At 42.3% G+C, this 15,024-nt stretch overlaps 1 protein-coding gene across 1 annotated transcript; it reads left to right on the top strand.

Moving 5' to 3' along the window:
- The first annotated feature begins 5,687 nt into the window (after positions 1–5,687).
- Positions 5,688–10,222, top strand: LOC143858255 (cytochrome P450 81Q32-like). The gene is made up of 3 exons (XM_077368914.1): positions 5,688–6,448; positions 7,374–7,775; positions 9,271–10,222. Exons 1-3 carry the CDS (start codon positions 5,933–5,935, stop codon positions 9,889–9,891), a joined length of 1,539 nt encoding a protein of 512 aa, XP_077225029.1. The 5' UTR covers positions 5,688–5,932; the 3' UTR covers positions 9,892–10,222.
- Positions 10,223–15,024: the final 4,802 nt, after the last annotated feature.

The following is a 15,024-nucleotide window of genomic DNA, read 5'->3' as shown; positions in this document are numbered from 1 at the left end:
AGGACATTTGATTTGGTCTCAATCTGTTTATGCTTCGTCTACCCCAGCATATATAGGCTACTAGGCATTAGTGTTACACTAGAGTGGGGTGGAAGGTAGTGTGAAAGTGGATTTTTAGAAGAAACTTGAAGTGGGAGACGTACTAGTGTGTTTTTGCATTGTGAGGTGCATCAGATAGCACGTATGTCTCCCTAAATTGTTGGATATGAGGATTTGGCCTTTAGAACCTAACGGGAACATTTTTGGTAAAACCCTACTTCTCTCGCCTTTCTTCTAATATGTCATCTTCATCTCTAGCTTAAGTGTGTGTCACTTTTCTTTCAGCAAAGAACCAACAAACCACCTTTTGCTTTATTGTAGGGTCGCTTTTGAGCGTTGGGTGACCATCCTCAAGTGCTGTGGCACCTATTGAGTATTTTCCGCTTATATGATCAACCTCTTCTGTGGTTGGGCTTTATCTGAGGTTAAAGACAATTAGGTGGATGACACTATATGTGATTCTATGAGGATTGTCGACTGATAGTGTTGGGGTTCCATGCAAAAGCAAATAGTCCCACATTGGATTAGTGAAATGGATGGGGATGGATTATAAGGGAATGGGCACCCTCCCTCTAACGGCTAGCTTTTAGGGGTGAGTTATACGTTGCTCTTCTTAACAAATGGTATCAGAGCTCAGGGCGTGGTAACCTCGGTTTGCCTCCGAGGGCGGGGAAATGTCCCTCGGGGAAGATCTCGGAAACCCCGGTGTAGTATCTCGTGGTTCCCACGTTGCTGCCGCGTGGAGGGGGAGATTGTTGGGGAATGGAACCCTCCCTCTAACGGCTAGCGTTTAGGGGTGAGTTCTGCCCGGTTATGTTCCTAAAGAATATGAGCGGACATTTCAGGATCGTGACTCTTTGGACATGGAAGAATCCTTGTTGGTATCAAAGTATCTATCAGTAGTGGGCTCGGTACAAAAAAAGAGTTCTTGGGTTTGACAACCAGAGACGATAGGAGGCCCATATGCTTTTGTTTTTTTAAGCCGGGAAAAGGTATGGCTCGATGAATTTAATTGCATGGGCATCTCAATAGAGCATGGGTCTTGGTGAAAGTTAAATTTTATTTTGGAGATTGTTGATCTATGCAGTTTTTCGCTGATTCTCTAGCTCATACTACAGTGAAAATGACTGAATGGTCAAGATAGCTTTGAAGGCGTTGGTGAAGCTCAACTTGTAGCGAGGGATGGGTTACCTCTCTTGTAGTTTTTCGTTTTCTTCTCTTTTTCTTTCTTTTTTCTGACTTTAGCACTTATTTAGAAGTTATTTTTTGTATTTGGCACTTGTTTTGTATTTTGGGGCCTTCTTCTCTTTTTCTCACTTTATTTCGGCAGAGTTTCTTCTATTGCTCAAAGAGATCTCATATGAGTGAAAACAGAATTAGATTTCGAGTAAATTTTTGCAGAAATTGCTGGAAATTGTTATTCATAGGATCTTGTTTCTCGACATTGATGAAATCAATTCCTCAGCTGTTTCTTTTTGTGGTTTGGAATTATAAAGTTTCTGGGATTTCTTTCTTGCATCAAAGTTTTTGGACTTAGCAGTCTTATGGAGCTGCATTTCCTAGATATTATTTGTTCCTATGCCATTTAGTAGATTCAGTATTGCATTAATAGTTATCAGAAAATGTTTTTTTTTTAATGGTGTTATCAGAAAAGGTTCTTGCAAAATTTTGTTTTTGCAAATTTTTTACATGAAGCCTAAGAGTAGGACTGAATTCAGAGGTAAATTATCTGCTGCAAACGATGAAACCATATTAGGGCATTGCTTGAACACTATATGGAATTATATGAAATGGTAGTTAGATCAGATAATTCGCTTCACGAGAGTGCCACTATGGTTGTGGTTCCCAAACTTCCTTCATTGATGTTGGGTGTCTCCTCCTTCTCGACCCCACACTCTATGCATTTCAGGGTAGAATTTGAAGAAGAGTTTGAATGGAGTTAGGAAAGGAGATAAAACTCTGTTAAGTATGGGGTGTTTGGTGTGTGAAAGCAGTTTTCTGTTGAATGAAAGTTTGAATACAAGTACATGCAATCGTTTTATTAATAAAGTCATCTTTATAAAAAAAATTTGAATACAAGTTCTTCTTTCTTTTTTTATTGTCCTTGTAGATTCAAGGATACTTTTTCCAAAGGATGAAGACAGTGATCTTCGCCCAGCTTCCACCGCAACAGTATTTGCCCATGAGTACTGTCACAGCCCCCCCTTGGAGGGATTTGCTAGGGAGTAGGGACCATCACAGAAGGCATTTTGCAGACCGGCTGTTGCATGTGAGAGCAGCCACATAGGCTGATATTGTCTTATTCATTTAATTCATCTGAGGTGACTGCTCTCTCATAGGTAAGGGTGCAACTAGGGGTGGCAATGGTTCGGTTTCGGTTTGGTTCAACCCCCAAACCGAACCAAACCGAAATTTGAATCAGTTTGATTTTACCAAACCGAAACCGAATTTTTGGTTCGGTTTCGGTTCGGTTCCGCCAATTTTGCCACCCCTTACTCATAGTCATTGGAAATATTTGGTTTCGGCAAACCGAAATTTGATTAAGTTTGGTTTAACCAAACCGAAACCGAATTTTCGGTTCTGTTTCGGCTCGGTTCCAGTTAGATTCGGCCAATTTTGCCACCCCTAGGTGCAACTCGGGTTGAATTTTGGGAACTCGGGTTGAGCTTTTACCTTAAAATCAGGTCGGTTTCGGGTTGATTCCAATTAATTTTTTTACCAAAAGTTCAACCCAACCCGAGCCAAGTTGCACCCCTACTCTTAAGGGTGCAACTCAGGTGTGGTTGGGTGGAGCTGAGGCCAACCTGAACCCGACCCAACCCGAGTTCCAACCCGACGAGGTTCGACACGAGTTCAACCCGACTGAACCCGAGATTTTAAGCTTAGAAAACAAAAAGGAAAAGTTATATTTTGATGATCGCACTCCTCACTTTATTAAAAAGTTCCATATGGCCTGCACCATAGGATGATCCAAACCTTCCATTAGATGGGCCACACCCTAAATAGCTTGTTCCCCAAAAGTCATTTCCATAGGTTGATCCAAACCATTCTATCTATACAGGGATTGAATATTAGAGGGTTGATCCTAACCCTCTATAGATTGGAGGGGCTAGGATCAACCTATGGAAATGATTTTTGGGGTACAACCTATTTAGGCTGTGGCCATCTAATGGACGGTTTGATCGGGTTGCAACCATTGTACTCAACGATGGTGACGATCTTCTAGATGTTGGACTTTTTAAGTCTTCAGTCAGACGTTACCTACTTACCTGTGGTTTATAAAGACATACGAAGAAGACCAATCAAATGGGTGGCTATGATCAATTTAGCGTGGGACCCACAATGCCGTAGTGCACGCGTCTACGTGGGACCCACAGAGCCATATTGCAAATTCACACGTCAAAGACCTTTTTTTCTTTATAAGGCTTTTCTTTCTTCTCCCTTTTCTATTATCTTCTTCCTCCTCTTTCTCGCCTCAGAAGTCAAAAGTCTAAAAGTAAGACACATAAAATACACGTGAAAGACAAAGACCACGGGGGGTGTGTCGATATCAACTATTCAATTCCCAGTGGATAAGACAGAAAGACCCAGTTTGACTCGAAGGAAAAGATATCGTAAAACTCCCCAACCTAAACCCCCATTTTTAACCCCTCTCCTTCCTCTACCATTCTCAAAATCCTCTCCAAAAAAAAACACAAATGGAAATCTCAAAGGCAATTTGGGCATGGGCATTTCGTTTCACTCGCGACTCCATTTGCAACCTTGCCGCCTCCTTAGATTCTGATTCGGCTGATGATCAACGCTCGACCACTGGCTTCTACACATATCTTGATCCCAATCAAATCTGATGGTCAATGGAAGAAACATACCATAATCTTTCTTAAAAAATACACTTACACTCCCTGTGGTTTCTGACATATTCAACTTAACCCCCTAATGTTTAAAAAGTTACAAATAGACCCCTGCTCTGGTTGCTCGTAGATGGCTGGGAGAAGAGGAGAAAAATAAATCAAAGAGAATTAGACAAGAATGGGAAAGAATGGAAGATGGGGGAGAATATTAGGATGGAGATTTGTGAGTAGTCTTTGGTTGCGCGAGAAAATTAGCGGAAAATGTAGGGTGTCATTATCAAAATATAGGTGGAAGAGAGAGAAAAAAATAATAAGACAAGAATTTCTCCTACTTCTCTCAACAAATTTTTCTATTTTGGTGAAAAAATGGGAGAAGATTATGGAGGGAACATCTCGGCCACGTAGGCACCACCTAAGATAAAAACCAATAATGCTGTCTAAAAGTTGTCTAGAGGTCAAAGGTGTAAATGACAACCAAACATGCTTTGGGGAGATCTCTGGGAGATCTCATGCATTTGAAACTCCTACAATCCTCCCAAAACATGCAACCAAACAGAGCATATGGTTTCAATTAGGGCTGGCAATTTCACCCGTGAAAACGGGGATCCGCCTCACGTGAGGGGCGGGGATTCCCCGACTTGGAGTGGGGACGGGACGGGGACTTAAAAAATTCCCCGACGCGGGGATGGGGATGGACCCGCCCACCCCGCCCCACCCCGTTTTAATATGCAAGCCATTATAAATATCTACTTATTTTATTAATGTTTTAGTATTTTTTGTTAAGAGTAAATATTTCTTTTAGGCTAGTGATATTGGCACTACCATATTTTGATAAGTGCACAAACACGGCTTGTCGTGTTTAAAAGCTTTTTCGAGGTGAGGATTTTTTGTGCGGGGACGGGATTCCCGCCATCCCCAAAGCGGAGGCGGGACGGGGAATGCAACATCCGGCCACGCCACGCCCCACCCTGTCGCCAGCCTAGTTTTCAATTTGTGTAAGGTAGACCCCCTCAGATTGAAGGATTAAGATGATCCTATGGAGCTGATTTTTTGGGCACACCCTATCTATGTCAGGGCCCATCAAATGAACACTTTGGATCATCCAAACAATGTGGGCCCACTGTGTTTTTGGTAGTCTCGAGCAGGGTCGGGTTGCAACCTTAGTATTCAACGATAGTGATAGTGACGATCTTCTAGATGTTAGACATTGTAAGGACCTTTGGTTTATAAGAGATACAAAGAAGACCAACCAAGGGAAATGATATTTTCCCTCCCTTAAACACATCAAATCCCCCCCTTTAACAGATTCTGTGAGAATAGTTCCCTGCTTGGTTGCCGGAATTTTTTGGTTCTTGGGACTTTTGTGGAATTTTTACAGTTTCACCCACGTTTGGTTGGTGAGCCCAAAATAATCCCAGGAACCAAAATAACCCTGCACGAAATCCCAGGAAGGGGAAAAAATAATCCCAGGAACAAAAATAAGCTTGTAGAAGATTTTTTTTCTCTTCCCAACAATTCAAGCAACCAAACAAACGTGGGTCAACCAAACATGGGATAACGTTTTTCTTTGCCTTTAAAACTTAACGACTAACGAGAGGGGGATAATCATCACCCCCAATCAAATACGTGGCTATGATCAATTTAACGTGGGACCCACAATGCCGTAGTTCCCACGCGTCAACGTGAGAGTGTGGGACTCACAGTGCCGTATTGCAGATTCACACTTCAAAGACCTTTCTTTTACTTTATTAGGCCTTTCTTCCCTCTTATCTGTCATCTTCTTCCTCCTCTGTCTCGCCTCAAACTCAAAAGTCTAAAAGTAGACGAAGAAAGCACCAGTGAAAGACAAAGACTACGGGGGTGTCGATATCAACTACGCAATTCCCGGTAGATAAGAATCGTAAGACAGAAAGACCCTGTTTGACTAATAGGAAAAAATATCGGAAACTTCCCAACAAAAACCCAACCAAAAACCCCATTTTTAACCCCTCTCCTTCCTCTCCCATTCTCAAAATCCTCTCCAAAAAAAAAAAAAAACACAAATGGAAATCTCCCACATCATTTTAGCCACAGCCACCCTCCCCCTGCTCTTCTTCCTCTTCAAAATCATATTCTCCAAACAAAACCTCCCAAAAAATCCACCCCCATCCCCTCCATCTCGCCCCCTAATAGGTCATCTCCACCTCCTAAAAAAACCCCTCCACCGAACCCTAACCAATCTCTCCCTCCAATATGGTCCCGTACTCTACCTCCGATTCGGGTTCCGCCCCGTCCTCGTCGTCTCCTCGGCTTCCGCCGCAGAAGAATGCTTCACGAAAAACGACATCATCTTCGCCAATCGCCCCAAACTACTCCCTGGAAAACACTTAGGTTACAACCACACCACCATCGCGTGGGCCCCATATGGCACACACTGGCGCAATCTCCGCCGTATCGCCACCCTCGAGATCCTCTCTACCCAACGAATCAATCTCTACTCCGGCCTCCGCGCCGGTGAGATCCGATCTCTTGTCCTGCAACTGTTTAAATCAAACTCCGATTCGACCCAATTTCGAAAGGTATAGATTTTTTTTTTTTTTTTTTTGGCTAGGTTTAAAATTTGAGTTTCGGCCACCAAATTGAAATATGTGGTAATTTCGCCAAAATTCGGTTAAATTTTTCGATATTTTTAAAAGTCACGAATTTATGTGCCAAACGAACCCATCATTGATTTGATAATTGATAAGGTGAATACCCACTCTATAGGCATAATGAGTGTAAGGACCTCAAAATAACCTCTTTTCTAGGACTGTCAATCGGGATGGGCAAGCGAAGCCCGCCCGTTCGGCCTGGTGAAAGCCCGCCCATAATTAAAATGAGAACAAGCCAAACCATGTAAAACTCCGATTAGACCCAATTTTGGAAAGGTAGATATTTTTTTCTTTTTTTTTTGGAGTAGGATTGAACCAAGGTAATTTCGGCGAAATCATGTAAAATTAGGTTAAATTTTTTTATATTGTTTAAATTTATGTGCCAAACGGAACCCATCTTTGATTTGATAATTGATAAGGTGAATGCCCGGTCTATTTAATGCTAAGCATAATGAGTATAGGGACCTCAAAATAACCTGTTTTCGTCCTATGAGCTTCGAATTGGATCTTTCTCCTCAACAAATAAGTGCTTAGGCTAACAAAATACTACCTAATGGAGAGATGGTTAAATAAGTGGTTAGGCTAACAAAATACTACCTAATGGAGAGATAGTTGGAGAGTTGACAAGACCCTATACTTTTCATTACAAAATTACTTACCAATATATCCAATGTATCCAATGTCTTTCCATATTGAAAGATCGAGTTTTTATTTATTTATTTTGGTACCTAAGTTGGAATTGAACCTACGGCCTCGAGGTTGAAGAACAAAGGCTTTGACCATTGAGCTAGAGGCTCAATCCCAAAAATCAAATTACTTACCAATATACTCAAATGTCTTTTCATATATATAGGTCGAGATGCAATCGAAGCTTACTGAGCTGACGTTCAACGTGATGATGGGGATGATTGCGGGGAAGAGGTATTTTGGGGAGGGTGTGGCAGTGGATTGGGAAGAGGCGAAGAGGTTTAAGGAGATAATTATGGAGACTTTGGCATTGAGTGGGGCTTCAAATTTGGGGGATTATTTTCCGATTTTTAAGTGGGTGGATTTGCACGGGGTGGAGAAGAGGATGGTGAAGTTGAAGAAGGAAAGGGATGTGTTTTTTCAGGGTTTGGTTGATGAACGTCGGAGATTGATGGCGGATAAGGAGGAAGGAGAGGGGCGGAAGAAGACGATGATCGATGTTTTGCTTTCTCTGCAGCAATCGGAGCCCGATTACTACACCGACGAAATCATCAAAGGGCTTGCACTGGTAAAAACTCTCTTCTCCCTGGCCTTTTTTTTTCAAATTTCCAAATTCCTTTCAAGCTCTTTCATCAGTTCTCACAGTTCCTAAATACTTTGTTAGGGGTGTTACTTGGGTTGGGCCCAACCATTACCCATGGGTTTAACCCAGTTTCACCTCGGTTTTCGGATTGGGTTAGTGACCATTACCCATGGGTTTAACCCAATTTCACCTCGGTTTTCGGATTGGGTTAGTGTTGGGGCTTGGATAACTCGACCCCACCCTAACCGGATAAACGAAGAGAGATGATAAATTCGCACCCCTTTAAAGTGAATTGACGTCAAAAAAGCTTTAAAGTCTGCCACATAACCTCCTTTTTAGAAGCCTTTTGACGCCAATTCATGGTAAAGGGGTGCAAATCATCCTACAGGGGGTGCGGATATATCATCTCCCTAAACGAGAAATTTAAAGGCGGGTTGGGTTAGGGGTGACTGTCCTCAACAGGGTCCGGGACAGGTTAGGGTTGAGGTAATGCTACCTTGGGTTGGGTTAGGGAGGCCAACCCTACGCAACCCCGGCCGAGTTCCACCTAGTGAAAGGTCAAGACAAGAGTTGAAATGACCAAAAACAGTGGCATGGACCCCACCGCGACGTGCAAGGCGATCTGACCCTCTATCATCACAATTATTTGTCCCCACCCTCATTTACTGTAGGGTCATCTCACCCTCTTCCACTCGTGCCTTTGAATTCCCTCGCTCTCCCACCCTCCTTGCCCGTATAGGTCCATGCCTGTCGCCCATCACCTGATGATAAACTAAAATACCATGGAAAAATTTTCATCAAAAGCCACTTCTGTAGTCCTATGATAGAAAATATTTATGATAGAAAATTTTCTTTCCACAAATTAGGGAGAAATGATATGATTATGATTAATACCGAAGGATGTTATCATAAATTGAAGGTACCTAGTAAAAATTGAATAGGTTTGGTACAAGTAATCTCTTTCTATGTGCTAGTAAGAGAATGCAGAAATATTTTTCAATTTTTTACTCTAACAAATTGGACAAAAAGAGGCAGAGGTGCAACACGAGGACTTCCCAAAAATTCACCTACTTGGAGATAATTTTCAATCCAAACTTTTCCGTCAATTTGACAAAGCTGTAGTGATCAATTAGGGGCCGAAGGAGACTGTCCGTCGTTTTCTGATTTCTCACCCTTCTTTTTGTTGAGTGAGAGAGTAGATCGCCCATTTTCCCATGTTTTTGAAATGTCAGGATGGGAGAGAGATTTCTAAAATCTGGATTTCTTATTTAAACCCTTCATCTGCAACCTACTTCCAGTGTAAAATCCAGAATTTTACACAGCTTTCAAACCAAAACCTGGATTCTGAAATCCATGTATCCAAACAGGGGGTTAGAGTTGAGTGGATTTAGCATACTTTCAAGTAGAGTTTTTAAATTTGCACCAGTAGTTTGAATAGAAGAACATATGAAATGATAGCATTATAATGGCTTGTGATCAGGCGCTACAAGTCGCGGGAACAGACACTTCAGCGGTGAGCATGGAATGGGCAATGTCGCTTTTGCTTAACCATCCAGATGTGTTGGATAAATTGAGAGATGAACTAGATACCCACGTCGGACAAGGCCGAATGATCGACGAATCAGATCTTCCCAATCTTAAGTACCTCCAAAATTGCATTACCGAGACTCTCCGACTCTATCCTGCCGGCCCACTTCTAATACCCCACGAGTCGGCCGAAGAGTGCACTGTCGAAGGTTTCGATGTGCCACGTGGCACAATGCTGATGGCCAACATATGGGCTATCCATAGAGACCCTAAGCTATGGCCGGAGGCCGAAAAATTCAAGCCAGAGAGGTTCGAGAGTGTAGATGTAGAACGAGAAGGGTTTACTTGGATGCCATTTGGGCGCGGAAGGAGGTCATGTCCGGGGTCTGCATTGGCTAGGCGAATGGTGGCCTTAGCAGTGGGGACTCTGGTTCAGTGCTTTGAGTGGACCAGGGTTGGAGAAGAGGAAGTGGATATGAAGGAAGATTTGGGTCTGACTATGCCCAAAGCTGAGCCCTTGGAGACCATGTACAGGCCAAGAGTAGCAATGCTCGATGTTCTTAATCGACTTTGAGTTCTATCTTGTCTTTATGATTGTCTTACTATGCCTAAAGCAGAGCCCTTGGAGGCCATATACCGGCCAACAGTAGCAATGTTCGATGTTCTAAGTCGACCTTGAGTTCTATCTATTTTCTCTATGATTGTCTTACACTTTTGGTTCATTAGATAGGGCCTTCTGTATTTGTAAGGAATTAAGCATATTCTCTCGGTCTCTCCCTCTATTTGAAGTTCTTGTACCAGATATAAAAAGGCCAGCTGTCTCCTTTTCATGCCTTTTTGTCTGTAATTGTCATAATTCTTGAATTTTGCTTTGTACTTTTTTCCTTAATTGTCATATTTTATTACATTCTTTTCGTATATTTTTGTAATTTCTCCACTCTGCTTACATTTTTGTAATTTTTCATTTCAAACTTAGTACCCGCATGATTATTATTTATTGCTGGCCACCTTTCCACCACTTCTGCCGATCTTTGCAGCAAAGGATCTGCTACAAAGCCGAGAAGTAGCCTTGTAGAAGGTGGCTAGCAAAAATCCCTCCACAGAAAAAAAAATCTTAACAAAAACGCAAAAAATGGGTCATTTTCACCCCGCCCGTTTGACCCGGACCCGTCTTCTCTTTTATATTTAAAGGGAAATGACATTAGCACCACAATATTTTAATCATTATGAAAATTTCTACAGACCGGACGGTTGGGATCATCTTAGGGAAATGATTTCTGCGGCACAACCTATGTCAATGGTGACCCATGCAGCCCCACAAAAACAGTGGCGCCTACATTGTTTGGCTGATCTAAACCGTTCATTTGTTGGGCCCTGGAGTAAATAGGCTGTGCCTTGAAAATCTTCTCCATAGGCTGATCCTCACCCTCCGATCTGCTGACTTCTAATTCCTCTTATATAAAATGCCACATACATTTCTATCTTATTGAATACATTTGCAGGGAAGAGTGGTTAACATTTTATCTTTTAGGATAATATAAGATCATAGGCAGAGATATTTCCCCCCCTCCCCTTCTCAGCATTACCAACCCATTTTATTTGTTTTTTTCCTAGGTGCGGGTCCAAGCCCGATGACCCATAAAATTTCTCCGGTAATTTTGACCCGGCCCGTTTGACCCATTTCCCCATGATTTAGGGGGCAATGATGTGATTATGAGAGTTTTTATATAGTGTAAGTCTTGATAGTGAGTATTTTTTTCAAAAAGTACTGTATGGCTTACATCGTAGAATGATCCAAGCCGTCCATTTCATGGGCCACAATGTAAGTATGTTGTGTGCCAAAATTCATTTCCTTTACAACCCTCCAACCAATAAATGTTTCCTAAATATGTCGTTCCTCTATAGACTGCAGGGCTAGGATCATCGCATGGAAATGTATTTTTTGGGAACAGCCTATGTACGATGTGGCCCATCAATTGGACGGTTTGGATCATCATATGGTGTAAGTTATACAGTACGGTTTTTTTTTAATAGGGAGTGTAAGAAATATGTTTTTGGTTTGCAGGCTTTGTCACAAAATTCTTCTTAGAATATATATGGTGTAAGCCCATGTAGTGAAGCATTTTTTAATAAGCCGGTAGGGGTCCCCGCAAAATCCCAACTTACCTATAAAAAAGAAAAAATTGTACTGAATATTTTACGTCCTACACCATAGGATGATCCAAACCGTCCATTTAATGGTCCAAACAGTCCATTTCTGGGTGATTTTTACCCGGCCCATTTGACCCATTTCCCTATGATTTAGAGGGAAATGATGTGATTATGAGAGTTTTTATATAGTGTAAGTCCTGATAGTGAGTATTTTTTTTGAAAAAGTACTATATGGCTTACATCGTAGGATGATTCAAACCGTCCATTTCATGGGCTACAATGTAAGTAGGTTGTGTGCCAAAATTCATTTCCATAGCATAATTACAACCCTCCAACTAATAAATGTTTCCTAAATATGCCATTCCTCTATAGACTGCAGGGCTAGGATCATCGCATGGAAATGTTTGTTTTGGAAACACCCTATTTACGATGTGACCCATCAATTGGACGGTTTGGATCATCCTCTGGTGTAAGTTAAAAGTACTATTTTTTTTAATAGGGAGTGTAAGAAATATGTTTTTGGTTTACAGGCTTTGTCACAAAATTCTTGTTAGAATATATATGGTGCAAGCCCATGTAGTGAAGTATTTTTTAATAAGCTGGTAGGATCCCTACAAAACCCCAACTGACCTATCAAAAAAGAAAAAAATTGTACTGAATATTTTACGGGCTACACCATAGGATGATCCAAACCGTCCATTTAATGGGCCACAAGATAAATTGATTGTTCGCACGTGCGTTTTTACTAGTAAATATATAAAAGATTAATTATGTTTGATGTGTGAGAACTGAGAAACATTAATTATGTTTGATGTGTGACTCTCTCTCTCTTTCTCATCAACAATAGATCCAAGGGGCATGTGTATGTAAGACTCACCTTGTGGATAAATATTTAAAGGAAAATTTGTCAATGGGGTCACCAAAATACGAATATTGCCAATGTGGGATACTCTTTTGAAAAATTATAGAGGGGGCTTGAAAATGGAATTTGCAATTTTTATTTGTTTAATTTAAGAGTGTTGAGAAAATGTCAGAAATACCCCTCTCTTGATTTGCTAGTTCCCTGAGAGAGAGAGAGAGATTTTGAAGTTGGTGAGGAATGGAGAGAGCTTTGAGGGCGTATGGGGCAGTGTTAAGTGATGGCGTCTGAATCCGGGTCTGCGATCGCGCGGTCGGTAGAGGGCTTCCGCGGGGTCTGCAATCACAAACAAAGGGGGTCAGGGGGGTCCGGGGTGGGTCCCGGACGACCATTTCGACACCCAAGTCAGATCCTTCGACCAGTCAATATAAAGAACAGCGAGAGAGGGAAGGGAGTTTCGATCAGGGTTACCAGGGGCAGCACGCGGGCTCTTTTCTGGGTGTGTGAGTGAGTGGGTCGGAGGGGACTAGCAGGGAGAGTAGGATTGGGGTCCTAGCCTCCTCTGTTGTTGCCTCGCCTCTTTTTCCGGTGTCCGGAATGGAGAATGGGTAAAGTCCTCTTTTCCGCGAAAAAAAGGTCCTCCTTGTTCTTCCTTTTCCTCCCTTTTTAAAGGGAGGTGTGCGGCTCTTTTTCATCATTATGGAGGAAAAACCTTCCTTTGCAGGATTGGGCCGTCACCCTGTCTTGCCGGCGCGCGTGGCCATTTCCTTCCATAATTTGTGATGATGAGGCCTGGGCGGCGAGAGTGCGACACGTGTCATGAATGTGTGGTCTTTGCCGTTTTCCAACGCCATTCTTCATGATGGTTGGGCTCTGCTCGTGCATGGATGACACGTGGCGATATCTGAGAGCGTAGTCGTATTTGTGCCCCATCATTAAGGTTGATGAGGCGTTTGCCCAAAGACAGTTATTACTCCCAAGTACGCGAGGGAGAACTTTGTCAATTACAGAGAAGTGGACAACGCTAACCTCGAAGTGCTCTTCATAAGAGCCTATGATCATGCCACTTGGGTTCTCAAAAAGGTCTCTCCAACCTCAGTTTCTTAATCCCTCCTCCCCATTTTTACGAATTTTCATACAAATTCCATATCTTCTCTCTTTTGGGATGTTGCAGTATTCGGTCGACCAAGCAGCCGCAGCTACACTGAAGGAGATATGCGGGAGCTAATTACAACATTTCGCATTGCCCCTCAAGTGTTTGATGATATTCCAAGTCGGGGAAGTATCTGTTCTCTCCACTTTTTGTCTTTGAATTGTTTTTCCTTTGGTGTATGAAAGCAGTTTTCTGTTGAATGAAAATTTGAATACAAGTACATGCAATCATTTTATTAATAAAGTCATCTTTTTTATATAAAAAATTGAATACAAGTTCTTCTCTCTTTTTTATTGTCCTTGTGGATTCAAGGATACTTTTTCCAAAGGATGGAGACAGTGATCTTCGCCTAGCTTCCACCACAACAGTATTTACCCACGAGTACTGTCACAGCCCCCCCTCAGAGGGATTTGCTAGGGAGTAGAGACCATCACAGAAGGCATTTTGCGGACCGACTGTTGCATGTGAGAGCAGCCACATAGGCTGATATTGTCTTATTCATTTAATTCATCTGAGGTGGCTGCTCTCTCATAGGTAAGGATGCAACTAGGGGTGGCAATGGTTTGGTTTCGGTTCGGTTTGACCCCCAAACCAAACCGAACCGAACCGAAATTTGAATCGGTTTGGTTTTACCAAACCGAAACCGAATTTTCGGTTCGGTTCCGCCAATTTTGCCACCCTTAGTCATAATCATTGGAAATATTCGGTTTCGGTTCGGTTTGATCCCCAAACCGAACAACCGAAATTTGAATCGGTTTGGTTTAACCAAATTGAAACCGAATTTTCGGTTCTGTTTCTGCTCGGTTCAGTTCGGTTCAGCCAATTTTGCCACCCTTAGGTGCAACTCGGGTTGATTTTTGGGAATTCGGGTTGAGCTTTTACCTTAAAATCAGGTCGGGTTCGTGTTGATTCCAATTCATTTTTTTAACAAAAGCTCAACCCAACCTGAGCCAAGTTGCACCCCTACTCTTAGGGGTGCAACTCAGGTGTGGTTGGGTGGAGCTGAGGCCAACCTGAACCCGACTCAACCCGAGTTCCAACCCGACGAGGTTCGACACGAGTTCAACCCGACTGAATTCGAGATTTTAAGATTAGAAAACAAAAAGGAAAAGTTATATTTTGATGATCGCACTCTTCACTTTATTAAAAAGTTCCATATGGCCTGCACCATAGGATGATCCAAACCATCCATTAGATGGCCCACACCCTGAGTAGCTTGTTCCCCAAAAGTCATTTCCATAGGTTGATCCTAACCATCCGATCTATAGAGGGACTGAATATTAGAGGGTTGATCCTAACCCTCCTAACCCTCTATAGATTGGAGGGGTTAGGATCAACCTATACAGTCCATCTAATGGACGGTTTAGTCGGGTTGCAACCCTAGCATTCAACCATGGTGACGATCTTCTAGATGTTAGACTTTTCTAAGTCTTCAGTCAGACGTTACGTTTGGTTTAGAAAGACATACGAAGGAGACCAATGAAATGTGTGGCTATGATCAATTTAGCGTGGGACCCACAATGCCGTAGTTCCTACCCGTCAAC

The sequence above is a fragment of the Tasmannia lanceolata genome, unplaced genomic scaffold (genome assembly GCF_043159265.1).
Source record: "Tasmannia lanceolata isolate RefF3 unplaced genomic scaffold, GAP_Taslan_0.1 ptg000003l, whole genome shotgun sequence".
Taxonomy (NCBI): domain Eukaryota; kingdom Viridiplantae; phylum Streptophyta; class Magnoliopsida; order Canellales; family Winteraceae; genus Tasmannia; species Tasmannia lanceolata.
This window is presented reverse-complemented; position numbering and strand designations above follow the sequence as displayed.

Bases quoted from the DNA above. Each gene is read 5' to 3' on its own strand.
- LOC143858255 (XM_077368914.1), top strand. From the start codon at position 5,933: ATGGAAATCTCCCACATCATTTTAGCCACAGCCACCCTCCCCCTGCTC. The intron at 6,449-7,373 runs GTATAGATTTTT...TCATATATATAG, and splicing joins ATTCGACCCAATTTCGAAAG to GTCGAGATGCAATCGAAGCT. The intron at 7,776-9,270 runs GTAAAAACTCTC...GCTTGTGATCAG, and splicing joins TCATCAAAGGGCTTGCACTG to GCGCTACAAGTCGCGGGAAC.